Genomic DNA, 21696 nt, shown 5'->3' with positions numbered 1-21696 from the left:
AATCTAAACGAATGGACTTTTGTCCTACATATACATAATATTAATGATCAAACTAAATGCTGTTCGTTAACTTGATTAAAAAAGTAATAAAAATACATAAATACATTTGGTAAAATCTGATGTTCTTTGACATTTTCTCAAATATATGCAACTGAGTACTTGTTATTTATTGGCCGTATAAACGTATCTCTGTATGAACAGAAAACAGCAACTTACCCGTTATCTTATATTGTTGATAGCTATTTCTGTAGGAAACATCTGTTTAAGGCTGTAAGTTGACCCTGATATGACTAGAGCAACTGCTGTTTTCCCAATGAAATAGAGAAAAAACATTTATATTTATCTTTGTTTTTATCAATGTAGGCATGTATGTATTATTGTCATTGCTGGAATAGTACTAAAGCAACTAGATATATCATAAATCTATTTCATTAATTGTAAGTCATGTAAAATATTATGTTATAATAAAATTACAAAGCGCAAAATAATACAAGAATAAAGTATGATGATCACTAACAGTAAAACAACTAATTGTGGCTGAATGGTAAAAGGTTGACACATAAAAAGTGACTGGTCTAGACGGAGTTATTATGCACGGGATATTTTCGGATCTCATTCTGTTACTATTTATTTTCCCGTCATACAAGATTGTTGTTTAATTTTCAAACTGACTTACTTGCAGCTGCTTACTGCCTGGCAGAAGTCTACATAGTTAGAGGATTTGAGGGGTTTGGATATTTTCAAACGTCCAGGTATACAAAGGAAGAAACAGTACAAAACTGTTATAAATGGCAAAAGTCACGCTCAAAATTTTTATTTGGTAAAGATAAAAGTAACAGTGAAACATCATAAGGGCTCCGTGGCTGCTGACTTCAAATCACTTGCCCCCTCATTTATCTGGATTCGAGTCTCACTCTTGACGTTGAGTTTTATATATGACTATGGAAGGTAGGTTGTTCTACCCAGATGCCTACCCTTGAAGAATTAATGCGGGGAGGGGCACCAAAAGCTTAACAGTTACTACATGACCTATTATGTGTCGGTTTGACGTTAAACCATACAAAAGGCATTGTTATATGATGGAATAAAATAATGTCTTTTTTCAGCAAAAAAAAAATAAAAGCAACACATTTGTGTTCTCATTGAAGATGTTACTTATTTTATTTTTAAAGTTTCTATCTGTTCATATCATAAATTCAGTCAATTTGAAAAATGTATTTTCAGACATAGCGCAATATTTTGACGCGCCTTCTCTGGGGGCAAAAGAAGTGTTTCCGAACTTCAGATGTCATGAAATACAGCAATTACCTTAAAGTAATGACGTTGCCTTTTACTTGAATTTACGTGAATATTAAATGGTATGTTATCATATTGTGTGTGTGTATGTGTGTGTGTGTGTGTGTGTGTGTGTGTGTGTGTGTGTTCGGGTTTAACGTCTTTTTCAACAATTTTTCAGTCATATAAACGATGGTGTCTACTTGTAGCAATGAGCACAATGCCCAGTTTTACAGTGCTGCCTCACTGGAATATCACGCCGTAGACACGTGGCATGATACCCCACCCAGCCACATTATACTGACACCGGGCTGACCAGTCCTAGCACTATCCCCTTAATGCTGAGCGCCAAGCGAGGAAGCTACAAGTACCATTTTTACGTCTTTGGTATGACGCGGCCGGGGATCGAACCCACGACCTCCCGCACTCGAAGCGGACGCTCTACCACTAGGCTACCGAGGCGGTTTATCATATTATGATCTGAATACCGCAGTTGATTAGGCGGCAAAATAAACATATGGTCAATCTTTAAAATCAGTATCAACATTGATTTTATCAAGAGCTGTTACCAAATGCAAGGGAATGACATAAGACGTGCTGCCTTATTCAAAAAATGTTTCTTACTGTGGAAGATATGTCGAAGAACTTGATAGAACAGGAAAAGATATATGACATGGTTATATCTGTAAAAATAAACCCAACGAAAATTATGAAATGAAAGTTTATAGTCTAATATCGGTATAAACAGCTGATATTCTAAGCTCTATTGTGTACCATAACATTTACGTTGAGTCGTGATAAAAGTTTAGTTAATAACAAAGGGCTGGCAATTAGACGTAAATAAGTGCATCATTTTCCGATCACTATTAAAAACATTAAAACAAACTTTAGGGCAAATTTTAAAGTGACTTGAAGTTTTTAAAGCTTTTTAGTTCGATATGTGATACATTATGATCAAAGAACGAAGATATCTTCTTCTTACACGCTGCTGTAAAGATTCAGTTACACGCGAGGGACGCTAACATATCATATATGTATCATGTTACCTATTTTTTGTGGATGAATAGCTTTCAGACGGAGAGGGATTTTATTGTTCCTTACCGGTATGTAATACTCCAAACGAGTTCTGTACTCCACAAAACTATGTGTGGTAGTGCAATAGTCACCAATATTTTTAGGTCACAACAATTTCTTTTTTTATTAAGTACGTAACTGCAAGTGTACTGAATTACTGTGACATTATTTGTGAATGCAGTGCTGACTAAGCTTCGAAATAGTTTTAAGGCTTGCATAAGTATCATATTTACTACATTCGTTTGCCCAACCATTTAATACAATGGGCTGAGTGGCTAGAAACAGTGCTCCAGCTAAAGTGTTGTTTTTTTCGCAAGAACCTTTTTGAACTAATATTTCATTTTTGAAATGTATGTCCGAATTTTTTAATACGTGTTACGTCAGTGATATTTGGAGGATGTCTCTGTAACTTGCTTGAAATGCCGAACGAGCATCATAAGTTTTTGCATATGAATGAGCTATAAATAACTGAACAATATGTCTCATATACAGTAGTAAAACTGATAAAATGTTTTTAGGTTTGTGATTTTGTAACTGCGACAACGTCAGTAGTTTATACGACTTTCCGGTGACACTTCTAAAATGTAGTTGAAGTGACCTTAACATTATTATCTACATTCAGTTTTTGTCCGTCTTGCGTATGCACTAGACAAGAAAAAGTCACCTGACAACAGAACAGGACATTATCATTCTTGAAACGAAATTAGGACAGACTATACAAGCTGTTTATTGACAATAAATTCTGAACTATGTACCAACAAATCTTTGTACATGTACCTCATGAACACGATTTATAGAATATAACTGCAAGGAACACTTGATATCTAAAAAAACTGAATTGAACTATATACATGTATCATCAATAATCAGATGTATTTAGAAGTTCACAGATTAGCAGTGGATTCCTGCCAGCTGACACGCTAAGCACGTAGGATTACCATTATTCAGTGCATGACAAGCATACAATAAATACATGTTGCATTTGTGCATTAGTAAAAGAACCAGTGTGCAGTCACGTGGGAAACTAAGTAAAGTTTTCTCAATTGTTTAGTATATAGGGAATTCGTTTTCGAACAAAAACGTTTTTGACATATCTGTACAGAGTATTTAAGATATTTACAGTGTTTTAAATTAATCAATACATACTCTACGGCTCTGTTCTCGTTATATGCAAATTAGTATAATTGGTACCGTTATACCCATAAACATGTCTGCTGGGAATTGTGCCCATAAAAAAAATTCATATAGGATTACGTCAAGCAGTACAAAAGTTGAGGTTGATTAAGTAACACAGTAACGAGCTAGCACCCTTGTCAATGGTTTGATGTCTTAAATTCAAAATCATGAATTACTGCAAATACAATGAGATATAGCCTTTTTGCAGTAGTAAATCATCTCAACTCCATGATAATATTCTATACCGTTTACTTGACGTCTCCTAAAAATTTAAGGTCATTTGAAAAAGGCAACGTATATCTAGGTTCGTTACACGTGGTCACACATAAAAATGACGTCACAAAATCATCTAGAAATCTGAACAAAATATTAAATAGTGCAATAACTCAGGAAAAATACTATCAGAAACGTCAGCACTACTATAGAAAACCAGGGTAGTAGTTGTCGTATTTTGAAAGATAACTCACTCATCAATTGGCAATAATTTTAATACCTACATGAGGCATAATACACCGACATTTTTTTTTTTAATGTTTTATGTTTTTTTCAGAGAAATAAAAGACAAGAATGCACAAGATCTATATGCATCAGTTCATACTTCCAATTAGATCTTTCTGTCTCTTTGCAGAATCTTTCCACTTCGTTGAAATGTTTGTTTTACTGATCTTGCGTCTTGATTGATGAATTCTAGAATAGAATTGTTTTGTTGAAATTACTTGCAGTTCTATTTTCGGCCATAAGCCCAGAAATCAATATAACCCGACGTATGCTTAATCAAAGAGAACAATTGTCTAATATCAAAAGACCTTCAGTTGCATTAAGCTATATATGAAGTATTGATACATTTAGCGGATGATATGTTAACAATTATATCATGTCTAGCCTGAGACGATCTTTTCATAACAGTTTTCCACATCACATCGAATTTTTGAGGCATTGTAAAATTTTACATTATTCAACTGCAATACCATGTTGTCACGTATTAATTGTGTTTTTTGTCAGTATTATTTTGCTATCGTCTGATTTGAATGGTCCAGTCTTAAAACTTGAATAACAAACATTATCAAAAACATTTTATATATGACTGTTAATATTTACTTATCAAGACCGAATAAACTTGACATGCTAAACTTGCGTGCTGGGGGTTTCGTTTTGAGGAGGCTACGTTTTTGGTGCGTGGCATTCCCTGTTTGATATTTTTCTTTGTTTTTTTTTTTTGGACAGTTTTTAAACATATTTTGACTCCTTATTAAAATGATGCTTATTAGTAACAAAAAACATTCCTGACTTTTTAATTGATAAGTATTGTACACATTAGAAAACATAGTCTAGATTTTTTCAATGTCAGTTCAAGGAAATCCTGTTCCTTTAAACTTTTACATATTGGAATATTTTGACTTTCTTTCCAAACTTCCATAAAGTGTTACAAAGTTTGCCTGTTTCTGTTAGACTGTCAAGAACACATGATGTCAGGACATAGAGTGCAAACAGAAGTATTGAAGAGATTGAAATACATTGTCTAGCTTTATCTTTTTCATTTTATCAAACCTGGCAATGAAATGTTTTTGTTTGTCGATGAACAACTGCTATTGGATAAGACTAGATTTTTTATCTTTACCTTTTGAACAAAATATAGAAGTGTTTTGAACACAAAGTTAATAATTTTTATTGTTGTGCACTGTTAAAGTTGTGATCACTCCATTTCTTGCCACACACAAGTGCATTACATAATGCCTGTATGTACTTCCCTGACATGAATGGGTTACATCAAGTCTTGAAACTGAAAAGCATTGCCCCCATCAGTACTCTCAGTACTTTGATTACATAAAATTGCTGAAGAAACTGGAAGGACCTTTGACAATTGTAATACGAAACCAAACTAATATCCCGATATTCTGTTAACTACCTTCCGAATCTATTTTGAAATATTACATTGTATAATATAAAGTTTCAATACGTATAAAAATCTCCTTCTACTTAATCAATATTTAACATGATCCCAAATATAGGTTTCAGACAGATTTCATGACAGGCTCTCAGATGTCTTTAATTTATACATTGTCCGATGTACATGAATACTTAGAAACTATATGTTTAACTAAGCTAATTCCGTTTTTTTTCTACAAATTAAAGGGTGACATATTTTATGCCATGAGCTGTATACTGCATGGTTTCGATCACAAAGGTCAAATCTGTCATATTTCATGCTAGAAGCAACTTTTAAGAAGTACTGAATGTATCTATTTGAAGCTTGGAATATAAGTAGGTGGTGACGCGACAACGTGCAAAGTAAAATAAATTACATTACTTCTGCACTGAAACCTAACCCGTATTTTATTTTCACTTTTTTGTTTCTTGTGCCTTATTATTCGGTCACCGCCATAACACAGTCCATTCTCCCTTATCTGCACCAACCCTTATCCACTGCCATATTACTACCCCATCACTACACATAAAAAATCTTTAAACTTCACTTGGTCTTCCTCTTATCTAAAATTTCGGGCGTATATTGTTCGTCCTACCGGAGCGTTTTAATAAGACCCCATCGAAAGAACTTGCACAATTTTATGGCGCATATCGGTGAGTCCGTCCCTTGCTGATAGTTTTTTGCCTATGTATTTTTTCCCCACATTATTTTGCGCATATTTTGTTTTATCAAAAAAATTTACATGTAGTAACATTCAAATATTATTGGAAATCTTATGCAATATTTGGCTGTACGTAAATAAAATCCAATTTCCTATTTTTTTCCCTATTTCTTCTTAGAATATTCGACCAACTTTGTACCTGTTGCTAAGATTGTTTACGAACATACTGTTTCGTTTTTTAGCTTTTTATGATGATAACGAACTGTTTGTTCGTTATAAATTTCAAGCTCAAACGGAATAATTTCCCGCCCCTTTCAATTGTGACCCTGAAAACATGTCCAGGAATGCGCCGATGAACATGCTTGTTCACCTTTGACGTAAGACATACCGTATCTAGGAAAAAAACGTACTGTCAAAAACTGACATACGGGCTTCAATGTATCTGTAGTGTACATGCATCATCTTTTTGTAAATTTTTGAGATATTGAGGTAAATGTCTGATTTTACGCATAAAACACCTCTCATGTTTTTCTGTATTTCATAACCTAAATTTCCATGTAAATTTTATTAAATTCGATTCAGTAATAAGAAAGTTGATATTTTATAAATTAATAATAATTCATGTTTTTATCCCCAAAACCACTATAACGGGCCTTAAATTGTCCAATGCATATCCGCGCCAAAGTAGTCAGATTTCCCGGCTATATCGTGATTCCCGTGGAAATGTTAATAGTCTGAGTTCACGCATATGTCGTGAGTCCTATGAAATATAGTATTTGGCGGGACATAACCCTACAAATAGACTGGACTAGATATGCCTAGTGCACCCATTTTCGGCATTAGACGAATTTACGTCAAATTGATTTTTCTTGGTAGAAATTTATGCTTGGTCGAGGTAAAAAATTTATTTGTTAGATTTTTGTATAACTTTTAATTACGATTTTTTATTTGGTAAATTTTTGTTCATTCTACAGGATTTTTTTCGCATTGCATTGTGTTAATTTGTAGTTGTAAATAATAGCTGCAGTTTATCATTTCCTTATCTATAATTTTTCATCATAAACTTTTCATATCTGTTTCATACTTTAACTTTAGACTTGTAAGTAATTAATTTTAGAAATAATGGAAGTAATAAGTGACGTATTTTAATCACGTGACGTATTAACTTAGTAGCACATATATTTTGTATAAGTAGCACTAATTATTAATGGGTGTCTACGGAGGTATGGTGTACCCAAAGGAGCAGTTTTATGCCCTTACTTATTTGTTTTGCTACGGTGCTTACCATATTGTGATGTCACGACCCGGAAGTACAATACACGAGGTTATTTTATCTTCACTCGCCTGGATGTGATTTTCCCAGCGCAGAGCTTTCGTCCCATGGTTGTGCCGTAACCCGCAAAGACGATGACTTTTGCTATCAACTGAAACAGCTCAGGGATGCAATCACCTGTCATCATAGGGAGCCAAAACGGAGTCAACGTTTTCACGGTTTAGAGGGACTTTACTTGAAGATATGTTGCTTATTTTTTGTGCTACTTAAAGTTCGAAGTTAAAGGAAACACCTGTGTCATGGAACTGTTAGTGTTGGGACTTTATACCTGTTAAAAAGAGATGCTGAGCTCAGATTTATTTTTGGTTCATTCTTTCTTACAATAATATTTTTATTTTCACTTTTCATCATTTATTCATTGTACATAATCATTTTCTGTAAATAAGTTTGTAAATATTGTAATTGGTGTTGATTTGTTTTTGTAGTTATTGTCCCCGTACGTCCATCCTGTCACACATACAATCGGATATTTCAAGAATATTCTAGAGTGTAAGTAACTAAAGTACCATGAATATTTATCATGTACAAAAATAATAAATAGTTATCAATTTAACCCGGGTTAACATTTGTTGACAATACTATTTTAAAGACAATCTTTCATGCCTGTTAATTTTGTAAACATATTTTATGAATGCACGCGTTACCAGTAGTATCATCATAGTGTGGCACTAAGTTATGGTAATTTCTATCAATAAGCAACAAAATATCTACATTTTGAAAAGATATAATATTCTGTAAGTTTGATTTAAAAGTTGAAACAGAAGTTGCTTGACGGTGACTTCAATTCGAATTGCTGATGAAAACGCCATTACCTCTCATGAACAGACTCAATCAAACCGAGTCTGCTATATAATTATTCTCCTTGGTTGCATTCTTTGCTTCCAAAGGACCTCTTTACATATTTTATTAACTATCACAACAACAATCTTTAAGCGACGTGTGGCGGCTTTAAAATGTCCCCCAGTACTTGGATTCAGTGTAGTTATATTTTCTGGTCCTTTGGGATCATATCATGGAGTCCATTCCACATATGTGTAACAGAGTTCCGCTTAAGCCGGTGCTAGGGGGCGTGAGAGGTGTTGCACATTTCATTTCCTCTCATGTACAGACTCAATCCAACCGAGTCTGCTATTTTTTCTTGGTTGCTTTCTTTGCTTCCAAATGATCTTTTCGCAGATTTCATTCTACATCACGTAAGTCTGTTTTATCTCAAAACAATATAAAAACAATTTGATACAGTAAACATGATAATATGATTAAATAAAATAAAGCACTACCAGGAATTATTCATTTATTTGCAAACTTGTGTAATGAAAGTAAATTTTCTCTGTCTGTGAATCATGAGTTAAATATTTTGAGTAATACTCATTGTAATTTTGCCTTTTTTCTGTGTGTCTGCGCACTACGATCGTAAGCCATTTCCATTAACAGGCCTGCAATAAAACAAAATACAAGATAATTATTATATGTTAAACAAAGCCTGCCCTTCCAAATTTAACAAAAATAAAGCATCATTTAGAAGAACAAAGCAAAACAATTCGTATGCTAAAACGAATGGGACATTGCTTAATGTACAGAAAAGGAAAGAAACGCTTCATTTTACTTTAAATAAAAAAAAAACAAAAAACAAAGAATGAAAAAAGCACAAGTCAAACATATAACACCTGTTTACGAGTTCTGTCGTGTTCCTAGGGATAGCCTATACAAAAAGAATCAGTAACGTGGTTTAAAAACACTCGTTCCCTTCCTTATGGTAATCAATCTCAGTTGAAGACTGCATAAAATTACTATATCTGTTTGTTTTACTGTTGCACAAATTTATGACATTCGAACGTAATGAAGTAATAACTAACATTTTAAGATTTACTCAACGAAAACCCAACATTATTAAATCTAAGGTACTAGCTGTTATTCTTGACATCTATATTTTATAACCGTTAATCCTTTGATTGAAATATTATAAGGTAGAGATTTGTAGCATGATTTCATATAAAAAGGGTCAAAGATACCAAATGTATTATAAAACTACACAGAAGAAAGCAAATCCTGACATGGTGAAAAGTACCATGAAAATTTATTACTGGTATCGTATCAACCTGATCAGATGTATTAGGAAAATAACATCAGAAAAACACAAATTGCAAAACAGATACGCCTAGTCATGCAGTTTGATGTTTTTATAATTCTGTGAAACAGCCTTATAGTCTTATATCGTCACAGTTGAAAACAAATATTTGGAGGAAAATAAATCACCAAACTAATATACGTTTAGAATCATGGAAATGTCTGACTGTTTTTAATGTTTGCCATAAAATGCATGTACGAGAATGCAATCGATTGAATATCTTGTCATTTTAACAGCATTTAACAGCACAAAACGAAACTGTTTCCGTCTGAGAAAGCATAAAACTGTTCTTGCATCTTTCTAATGAAATTTGCTTCCTAGAGACAGAATTATATCTAACAAGACTAAATGCGGATAATTGTCTTTATTTTGTTTAGCCATTTTCTAGAAACATTCTTTACCATAGAAAACAAAGAAAATATCAAACAGGGAATGCCATGTTCCAAACACGCAGCCCTCCCGCCCAACAATAAAACCCACACACACGCAACCCACACACACACACACACACACACACACCACATACGCACTGCAAAAAGCAAACACGAGGACAAAACGAACAAATAAAGGAACACAGTGGGGCACCGCCTTGGAACGGTCAGTGGCAAAAACACCACTGGGGAGCTTAAACCGGTTTATGGTGCGCACCCAACCTCACTCTTACCCCCACCATGTTCCAAAGACACGGGACAGTGTAAATAAAAGTAATCCCTGCCAGGTGAATCTCTAACACACGTAATGGAAACAAAAAGGCATGGCATGTAAAACACAAAAATGCTCCTGTATAAATATATAAAAAGCAAACCTTAAGAACCAAAAACGTATATACTCAATGCCTTTGCAGAGGACAGAGAAACAAGAGAAACACCCTTAAGGGCACGAAGAAACAGGCCGGAAGACAGGTATCAAAACAGTCCAGTCCTAGTGGGATTTAAAAACTGCTTATCATGGAGTCCTCCCCGTCTTCCGTCAGACACAATCAAAGAGGGAAGCGTAGTGTCCAACTGTAAACGGGTTGAACACTAAACATGCGGTATGCCTCAAACAGTTGGGTCGTTACCTCTTTTAATAAAACGTTTCATAATTTTACTAAATACAGTTGGAAAATTACCATAAGACTTATTGTTTCAAATATGAAGTTTTATGGCATACAATTGGATATTCAATCCGGATAAATCATTTCTGTGCACAACACAGAAATATCTTGACGTAGTTAATAAATCTGCCCACCAAAATCAATGTTAATGGATTTTCCTTCTTTGAAAATTGTTGAAACAAAAACAGCGTTTAATGTATACAACAAATGTCTTGGTCCATTAGTAGGAAGAAGTCAGGCAGAGATTGGTCTTCTAGCTCAAGTGAATATGTATTGCACCCCAAGGTCACGTACAGACTTGACTGTTTGAATAATATGGAAACTACCGTAGCGCTTGAATGAGATGTAATCGCATTTATGTACAATATCACAAAATTGCATTTAGTCAAATTGTATTAAGCATATAAAACAAACAAATTAAAATCAGTATAATCTTCTCAAAATTAATTATCAATTTATAAATATTAATAGTTATATTTATGCTGAATTTTGTCCTTGCATTTGTCATGTGAAATAAACGAAAAGTATAAATAGTATACTAGTATGCGTTGCCATGGAACGTCCAATGTAAACTTCTTTGAAAGTTTCTCTGTTCTAGAGAATATTTTTAATTCATCACAGTTAATAATCAATTAAGATCAGTTATCAATACATTCAGGCGTACATAACTGAAACCATGAATAACTAAAATAAAGAAAACGAAGTTATTATCCAGAGTTTAGAGATATTTTCGACAATTCACTTAATTCACCAGACACTACACAGAGTCATTTTGAGAACTAATAACCAAACTTTAAAATACCAGGTCAACAGATGGCTCTTGTTTTAGAGATAGATACATGCAATGGATAAAATAAGAACAGCAAAATTCGCTTCCTTCAGGCCTTATCAAGAAACACTAGGTAATATTTTCACATATTTTATCAGCCCTTCAAAACTAAATTTATAGCTACTTCTCTGTTGACTATTGTCACACAATCATTGTGTTTGTTACTTTTTGTCAAATGGCTCTAAAACGACGAGGAAAAATAAAAGAAACGGGCGCTGTCATTTAAATCCATATGAAAAGAAACACAAGAAACCGCGATGGGAACATGGCTATCTTCAAGCATTTAAGGACAGAAAGCGATGAGTTATTAACCTATTTTGGTATTTTGATGTTAGTGCTTACCGTTTTAAAATAATGAATATAATTTTCAGCGTTGGAAATCTGAAGAAGGAATAACTATTATATATACCTTTGTATTTGATAGTTTTCACACAGAAGAACGATCTAAACCCGATTTTGCGTTTGTAATTACATTTGCGTCTTAGAGAAATAAATATAGCCGGCAGTATTACAGAGGATGATTAACTTGAGAATTCTCGGTTTTATGTCATCATTCCCAAGAGATACTTTGTAAGAGGAACAGATTTCATCACACTGGCGAGCTTGATTTGTTACTTGTATATATGTTTTGTAGAATTTTATATTCCAGACTGAGATGAAATATATATCTCTCTGTTAGAAAGCTGGGTATATCGTAAGGTTATCAAGTGTTTCTGTTTTTCTGGGCACTACCGATTGTATTTATTCCTGTAGAAAAGCCCAATTACGCGATAGCCATGAAATGGAAACGTGATGTAAAAATGAAGCAATTAACATGTGCATTATGTCAGAGTCGTAATATATCAACGTATTAAACATATTTTTTTTTATAGTTTACATGCGTTGCTAACATAAAGACATATTATTTGATCTACATCTAGAGGGATGCAACTTAAATTTATGCAAGTGAATTTGTTCGAAAATCTTAAAATAATTTTTATTCTCCCTTCTCCCTTTTATTGTTTTAATTAATCAATTTGTTTCATTAACAAAGTCATTTATAGACGAAATATATGTTTACTGTCCGTAGAGAGTAAAGTTTGCTTCAGAGGCACTATAATTTAGTGTCTTGGAGTCGAATCGTCACTAAAAGATAATATATCGCCGAGAAAAAGTTATGTTGGATATATACATTTAAGAATAACATTTCTAAAAACACTGATGTAAAAACATATTCATTGTGTTAAAATATATGTTGTAAACATAATAACAAAATCGCAATAGATATGAATAAAAGTTTGATAAATGCATTGCTACAGAGTTATAGGAACGACATTCTTGGAACGAGGATATTTTCTTAATTTGTTTTGCAAAAGCTAGCATGAAAATGACACACAACTGAAAATAGTATCTATATTTAATCCATCTGTATCGCTTCATCAATAGACTCTGTTAGCAGATAGAACATAGAACACAACCAAGCAAAGTAATAGCACGTCTGAGTTTTCTTATGAGGTAATGAAATGTGCAATGCGCCTCACACCTCCGACTAAAGCTGAAGTCTTTAATTCATAAACTTTGAATTAACCCCATGATTTAAAGAAATAGAAAATATAACAATACGGCCTTTTACAGACGACATTAAGCACTTTTAAAAATATCCCCTAGGTTACATACCAGGTGTAATCAGGTCTGTTTTATACTCTAAAGTCAATGAATGAAACTTGTAGATATACATATCACAAAGAAACAATCGAAACAAGGTAGATATCATGTTTCAGCAAACATGGTCTAACATGAGAATATATGAGCTGTAGTGCCCTGCCATGACAATGATACTGAACAACTGAAGAAGAATTTCAACTTATGAAATAAGAAATATCGATTTAGAAAAACCAAACGAGAATCGGTCAACAAGAAGGAAAAAGAAGATAAATACAGAACAGAACTAAACACAATAAAGTTAAGTAGACAAATTAAGTGGGGACCCCGTGGTCGAATTGTTTAAGGTTGCTTACTTTAAATTACTCCCTCACCCAACCCATCCCAATACACACGCTAATGTGGGCTCGAAACCTCGCTTGAAGTTCAGAATTCTTCATAGGGTGAGTATCATGCAAGCTTATGGAAGGTCAATGGTTCTACTCGATATGGAAAGAGTATGTATTGTTAACTAATGAGCATGCATGCCACTGCAGGGCGATTACAAATCGTTGCAGAAATTGCTATCAATCATGATCCCATTTCTTAGCTATTTTTACTGATAATAAGATATAGATGTGGAATCTGGACCTAGTTTGGATTACATTTCTGGGAGATAGTCAGTCAGCTAATGATAAGTAAGATGGGAGACACTTCATAATAAAACATGCAGTGCAAATGCATCAAAATTAACCTGAAATGCTAAGTAAAAAGGGAGAATAATGCAAGACGTATAGGTGCGTTATGGATCTTGCGTATGGATCTTGTGTAATACGATGTTGGAGATAATGTTGATAACTATATTAAGTTTGAAACAAATCCCTTCTATGATAACAGAGATATTCAGAAATTGATCAAAATTAATCTAAAATTCATGTAAAAATGTGGCATCAGTCATGAAATATTGGTGTCAGAGCTTGTGTCCTTGAGAAAGATTGTGTGGGTGATGATGTTGAACAACTTTAAGAAGTCTAAATCAAATTCATTTAGTAATAACTGAGACGATGTGAAAGTGCACCCACCAAAATTTTAACATGAACTTTTATGTAAAAGGGAATAGTTCATGAAGTATTGGTGCAAACGGAATGGTCCTTGTGTCACATGATGTAGGTAATGCTGAGGAAGAACCATTTTAAGTTGGAAGCAATTTAAGTAATAACAGAGATAATTTGTGAAAGTGCATCGAAACTTTAAACAAGGTTTTTACGTCGACGCCGGGGCGGGAAGTCGGGTACAGCTCTCAGTATAATTCGTATAATCAAGCTAAAAATGAATAAATAACCAACAGAGAAAGTAAATATATATTCAAACCATAAATTCAAATAATAAAAAAGAAATATTACTTAATCAGGGGGTAGGGCGTATATGGTGTCTTTCGGTGGTTTAAGTTTAAGAAATATTTACCTAATCGACATAATTTTCTCACTTAAACCACCGAAAGACACCATCTACGTCCTACCCCCTGTTAAAGGGACACGTATAGAGAAAATGATATTTGGGACATTGATGAAATGTACAATTTCTGCTTGTTTATGGCCTGAGTTTGCTAAATTAATTCATGTTGCTAGTTTTCACAATATTTCTGTATCTATATTATTTCTATCCTAAGATCCAGTTGTAATCAACTTAGTAACAAAAGCTTTGCTATTAGTTTATATGGACAAGTGAATAAATGTAAAGTTATCTAATATAGCGGCCATCTTGGACGTCATCCTGAATATCAGTAATCTACCACAGAAATCGCAACTGCATCAAGCAATTCTATAAATTAAAGACCCTTACAGACAGTCTGATATATAAAAATCTTTGTTTACAGGCGCAGACCGGTTACCTCATAAAGGCATTATACTGCCTACCATTTGCACTACTATTATTGTGTTTGTAATTCAAGATGTAAGATTGGACTATCTACAGACATATTTTGTTAATCCTAATTTGATCTTTTCATGCAAAGAAAAGTAATGTCGCACACATATTAACAGGAAACCAAACCAAACTCAGCATTGCAACAACTCATTGTTTAATGACATTTGTGTTAAACCAGGAAATGGCCAAAAATGCTGTAAAATATTAGTTTCTTTAATGAATTAAACATTTCTGGTTTTAGTAGTTCTCAAATTAGACGACGAGATAGACTCTACTGATCAACATGATAGAATGCATATTCATGACGTGACAACATGATATTGCTATTGAATATTGCACATGTCGTCATGCTTCAAAGGCTTGATATCACGTAGAAAAAATATAATAAAAAGGTCGTCTTAGACTTGAAATGATAGAATTGTTGCCGTGTGTTCCGCTAAATGTATTATGACAAGATAAATTGCATAAATACTTCAAATGGGGATTGGAGATTTTAATTTATCTCATGAGTCTTAGACTGTAAAACTTAATGCAACTGAAGAGGTTCCTAATTTGAATTACATTATGTCCGAAAATAGAAGATATGCTAATCTCTCTGCATGTAATAGCAAATATAACTTCATTTGTATTCCAGAATTCATCAGTTAAGACGCGCGATCAGAACAACAGACATTACAATGAAAAGAAAAGATTCTGCGATATAAAAGAAGGCAGAAAAATCTAACGGAAGTATGAGAAAATATTGGCATATCAAATGTTTACATTTGATTTATTTGATTCGTTGCTAACTGGCATGAATATAAAAAAGTGAATCCTTTTTATATACACATATTAAATTGCTCATAATTCTTCCTGCCTGTGAGTTGTAGTTTGACCACAAGTGTCATTCAGTTATATGTTAATGGTTTTAATTTGTTTTCCCTTTGGTATTTTTTTCTGCTTTGGTCCAGATCCGTCAGTAAGCAAGAGTGTTATGGCCTATTGATTTAATTTCTTTTTGTTTAAAACTGATACCATTCCAATTAGAAGCATTTCCTTCATACTCATTCATCAACTCTCATAAACAGACTTGATCAAACCGAGTCTGCTGTAATTATACATTTATTTTATTGGCTCTGCGATAAGTGCCTCGACAGAATTTCTTACAGAGTTAATTATCACATTATTTGATTCTTTAAATTGATTTATATCTTTCCAAATGATGACTGAGTCGTTAGTGCGTTATTATGAAATATCCTCTAACTTTTACTGTGTGACGTGATTCTATTTTAATAATTGGAATTGTTAGCGGACATGTTTGAGGTTATAACGGTACCAATTATGCTTAATTCACTATAATGGTAACGGAGCTGTTGAGCCAGCCTTCGTATTTATTGAACACACATTGTACACATGTATTTAAAATGTATGAGTATCTTGTAAAGCATCGAATTCACTGATCCATAAATGAATATCAATTAACGGTCGTTATATGAGACATTTTTTGAATATGAAAAAGTAAAGAATCTTTCGCTATCCATATGTCTTAACGACTGTGAGCTATTCGTCTACAATAGATAGTCAAATGGTTGGTCATATAGTATTCTAGTGCAGGTTGCAAGTATTTGAAATTTGATGACAGGGATGTGTGGGAAAAAGGTATCTTCGTTCTATGATCATATAATTATTGTATAACAAATTGAATTAAAACTTTCAAATATTCATGTGACTTTGCCCTGAATTTCGTTGTAATACTTTTAACAATAATCTGAAAATTATGCACGTCATTTACGTCTAATTACCAGCCTATTGATTTTAACTGTTACCCTGCTTAATTTTTGTAATGAACTTGTCCATCTTTCAACTTAGACAATACCATTAACTGTTAAAAGGGGTGCGTACGAAAAAGATACTGACTGAATGGCGAACAGTGCAGATCATGATCTGCACTTGTTGCAAAGGCAGGATCAATCGTGTTCAGCATGATAAGGGTTAAGTATGCAACTTTATTCACGACTTAACGTAATTTATATGGTACAGTACGGAGAACTGAATATCAGCTGTTAATACCGATACCTTTATTAGTAATTAAGGTGGTGGTTTCATGACATATTCTTAAAGATATAGCTCAAAAATAAAATTGCTCAAATAATATATCTTTTCCTGTTCCATCAAGTTCTTCGAAAAATTTTCCACAAGACACTAAAAATATGATTCAAATAAGGAAACACGTCTTCTGTCTGTCATTCCCTCGTATTTTGCTACAGATCTTGATAGCCGGCCCGCTAAGCTAATTAAGAAATGAGCGCACATGTATGCATCGCAGGGTCGTGAGTTCGATCATCTGGCGAGGGATATGTTCTCCGTGACGGTTTCATAAAAGACATTGTGTCTGAAATCATTCGTCTTCCACATTTGATTCACGTGGAGAGGTTGGCAGTTACGTCTGGAGAACAGGTTTATACTGGTACAGAATCCAGGGACACTGGTTAGGTTAACTGCCCACCGTTACATAACTGAAATACTGTTGAAAAACGGTGTGAAACTCAAAACAGACAAAACAAACAAAAAAAACAAAACAAAAATAACAAAAAACGGTATTGATTAAAACGATGTTGATTCTGCCTATAGATTGACCATATATCTATTTAAGGACAATTTACGAAACGGCTTATTTAGAGCTGACAATAAGAAGGTTAAATAATGATTTAATGTATAAATTGATTGCTATCTCCCATGCAATATTATGCAAATGATGTGTCAGACATAATATTTATTTTATTTTCTGAACGTTTGAAGCTCTATGGTTGCTTTGTTCGTCTTGGTTCATTTTGTTTAAATTTGATTTTCTTTCCTGTTTTGAAATAATAATAAATAAAACGGTTCATTGCCTTAGGTCCAGCTGTTTCCTTATTACATGTTTGTGAGGCGGAAAATTTCTATTGATGAATTCAGAAGCAGTAGTACTGCTGAGGTCGATTAATCTTTCAGTGGAGTCAAATAAAAAAAGTACGACTGCAATTTTACATAGTGTGAATGAAGAAAGACGTCAACCAATTTGTTTATTATCCCTAAACCTGGTAAGATTATAGTGATATGTGCATTTATTTGTCTGATGAAAACTGTACACCTGCGATCACAATAATTATTGTCGGCAAAATTAAAAACCGAAATTTAGAATATTTACTCACACCATTTTATACATATGATTATAATTCAAGCAATACCTGTTATGTTTTAAAAAGCGTTATTGACACTACAGCAAACGTTGTCGCATGGGAAATTAATTAAAATAAAAAAAACGCAATAATGGTATTTTTTTTACGTTTTGGGGAAGTTAAGATTACCAATAGACGAAGCCTTTATCTGAAATCACTATGTCACCTATTAAAAAGTATTTAGATTTAGACAAGAAGACATATTTCCATTACAGCTCATGAACAGACTTAATCAAATAGAAAAAGTGGAAACTCCACAGGTCGCTCAACACAACAAAAACAAAAATGTTGCAGACTCGGTTTGATTGAGCCTGTTCATGGACGGTAATTAAAATGCATGCTACCGTCCACGCCCTCTAGCCCCGGGTTGAGCAAAACCGAGTCTGCAATTTTCACTCTTTGCCTTGTTCCCGGTGCTTCCGAGGGATCTACTTTCCAGATTTTATTTACTTCATAACAGCGGGTGTTAAGTGCTGTGTGGCGGCCGTAAAAGGTCGCACCGACCATCTCAGTGTTGTTGTATTTTCTTGTCCTTCGGGATCATTGATTTCAACTCATTTAGATTTGGAAGATTGAATACTGCTTAAGCCGGTGCAAGGGGTCGTGGGCAGTGTTGCATTTTCCATTACTGCTCATGAACAGACTCAATCAAACCAAGTTTGCAATTTTCACTGTTTGTCTTGTTCTCTGTGCTTCCAAAGGATCTACTTTCCAGATTTTATATAGTTTCGACCGTCGAAAGTATACACCAGTCTTCGCCTCCGACTGATTCCGTGTACATTTTAGTCAATTGTGTGGATAGCTGACTTCAAGATGTCTTAGTAGTCTTGGATTACTAGATACGACAGTCTCAGTTACTGGCAAGAATAACAACACTTGTAAAAAAATATAAAAATTCTTAAGTAGATATATATGTAGTAACTTCGACGCCCGGATAATTTTCTTGGTAAAACGAAGATAGAACACCAAGTTCAGCTTCGATTTTCGATTAGAAGTACATTACAAATATTAATATGTAATTTCTCTTAACCGTTTTGGACACCCTCACAACAGGGCACATTTTATCTAATTTGTCTTACACGTGTTGACACCTTAACAGCAGAACACAAGTAATGTTCAACATGGCACAACATATAATTTGTGCTAAACGTGTTCACACTCTTACAGTAGAGCGCATGTTCAAGTAATATTCAACATGGGATATTATCATTTCCAGATGTGCAAGTATACTGCATTGCTAGTTACATATGGCACAGAGATTTCCAAAAAGGGATATTCCTTTACTATTCATATGAGCCGTGTCATGGGAAAACCAACATAGTGGGTTTGCGACCAGCATGGATCCAGACCAGCCTGCGCATCCGCGCAGTCTGGTCAGGATCCATGCTGTTCGCTAACAGTTTCTCCAATTCCAATAGGCTTTAAAAGCGAACAGCATGGAGCCTGACCAGACTGCGCGGATGCGCAGGCTGGTCGCAAACCCACTATGTTGGTTTTCCCATGGCGCGGCTCATATATTATTTAGAACAAATGCTCATCAAAATATTTCAACTGATTGCACATGCACTTCTCGCATCATGAAATGCATTCTAGTTACTTGTTTAATTATTCAAATTTAACTGACACAAATAACTCAATTTAGTTTCTGGCAGTTGATTGGTGTTTTTGCATTAATTTTTCCCAGAGCTTAAAAGTGTAGCTTGCACACTTTTATACCAGCAATGAAAACTTTTGCAATTACAGTCTTATAACAAATTGAATTCCAAACAAAACAAATACATATTTATCAATGCGTTACAAATTAAATGAACCATTATCGAACCAACATTTTCAAATTAAATTAGACGAAAGAAGCATTCTTAAGGATAGGTACATTGTAATTTTCAGTCAGTTCGTCGAACATACTGAAGTTGTCAGTGAATGTATCGAGGATCACTGGAATGGATCAATTACCGTCTTGTATAACTAAACGGTATCAAATCAAATATTGTCAAACAAAAATATCTTAGCTGCCATTCACATACGGCTGTAATATGACGCACACTATCTTGATACAAAATGAGCAATAACGACCCCAACCCTTCCAAAAATAACAGAAACAAACTCTTAGAAATAATAATAAGACTTAGTCTAAATGTTTTCAGCGAGGCATCAGTAAATATGTCAATTTTTGGCAGTAGGATGGCGATAATAATTAGTAATTTAATGACTTCTTTATACGATGAAGGTAAAATTTGCACAAACTATATCTAGCGTCAGTGGGTTGTTTCACTTGGGTTTCAGGCACATTAATTTATAGTTACACAATGCCTACATAACTGAAAATCTTACATGATGAACTTGTGGGATCAACATTTATATATTTACGTTTATAGGTTCATGTAATGATCGGAAGCAAAGCGGATTTGAAGTAAGGCTAAGAGAAGATTACTCAGCAATTACTTTTCGATTTGTAACAACTTCTGTTCATTTAAGAAGAATATGTACATATTACATAATCTGGGAAATAACATTATTTTGCCAGACAAATCCTTCAGCTGTTAAACCGTTTTCCCTAAAACACAGCTTCATTCCAGACATGTTAATGTTAGAAATGAGCTGTTGCAATATGTAAGTCTGGAGGGCTTTCATGTATCCTTATTTGACCGGCATGAAATTGCAGATTAGAAAACATGTTATAATAGTACGCCCCTGCATTGACTTATACATCATCTACATGAACCTTGTGCGTACCTGGGTGGAACATAAACTTATTTTAAGATTCGTTTTCCGCAGACGTTGCTTTGTTAGATATCATATAGAAGCACATATTTTACTCTAAAACGTTATCAAACCAGTAATAATTTTCATCAATTAGACCGAAAGAGAAGCGCATTTGCCTGTTTGCTGCAATGGATTTCAAGTTTTAGCAATACAATCATGACATTAAACTACATATTACAAAGCTTAAATGTTACGAATCTTATTCACATGCACGGTAAATAGTCATTACTCTAACTTATAATTTGTATAATACTGAAAGGAAGACAGTAACTAATCCATGCATATTTTCTACAGCACTCTTTCATTAATAATCAGCTGTAGATGATCGGTTCCTGTAATTACTTTTCAGTTTCTTGCCTAATAATAACAAACTTATTGACCAAGTTTTTCAGTTCTATCGAGATTCTCATTCGTTAACGTAACACTTATATAAGGTTTATAAATTTCATTACTTGTCTATTTTAGTAATTTGTATCCAATTATCTAGCAATTCAGCGGATGGCGACCTTATCGTGTGTCTAAATTGCTTGATTTTTCTCTGATATCGTTACTTTTATACATTGGAGAGTTTTTCTATACACTAAGAATATGTATATGAGATAAGCGATTGACACAGTTTACATTCTGTAGTCCTAAGTTTCAGCCGCCGAAAATTTTCTGATTTTAAACAAAGTAACATATTTGTCATGACGAA

The 21696-nt window shown here is 33.8% G+C and overlaps 1 protein-coding gene across 1 annotated transcript in view; it reads right to left on the bottom strand.

Annotated features, from left to right (window-relative positions):
* Positions 1-8720: 8720 nt before the first annotated feature.
* The window catches only part of LOC128548964 (complement receptor type 2-like), a 185756-nt gene continuing 172780 nt past the window's right edge, over positions 8721-21696 (bottom strand). The window contains exon 8 of the mRNA XM_053524782.1: positions 8721-8879. Coding sequence (XP_053380757.1) covers positions 8812-8879 — 68 coding nt within the window. The 3' untranslated portion in view covers positions 8721-8811. The remainder of the gene's footprint in view (positions 8880-21696) is intronic.

This window comes from Mercenaria mercenaria, chromosome 15 (assembly GCF_021730395.1).
Source record: "Mercenaria mercenaria strain notata chromosome 15, MADL_Memer_1, whole genome shotgun sequence".
Lineage (NCBI taxonomy): Eukaryota > Metazoa > Mollusca > Bivalvia > Venerida > Veneridae > Mercenaria > Mercenaria mercenaria.
Note: the sequence above shows the minus strand (reverse complement) of the source record. Positions and strands in the feature narration are given on the sequence as shown.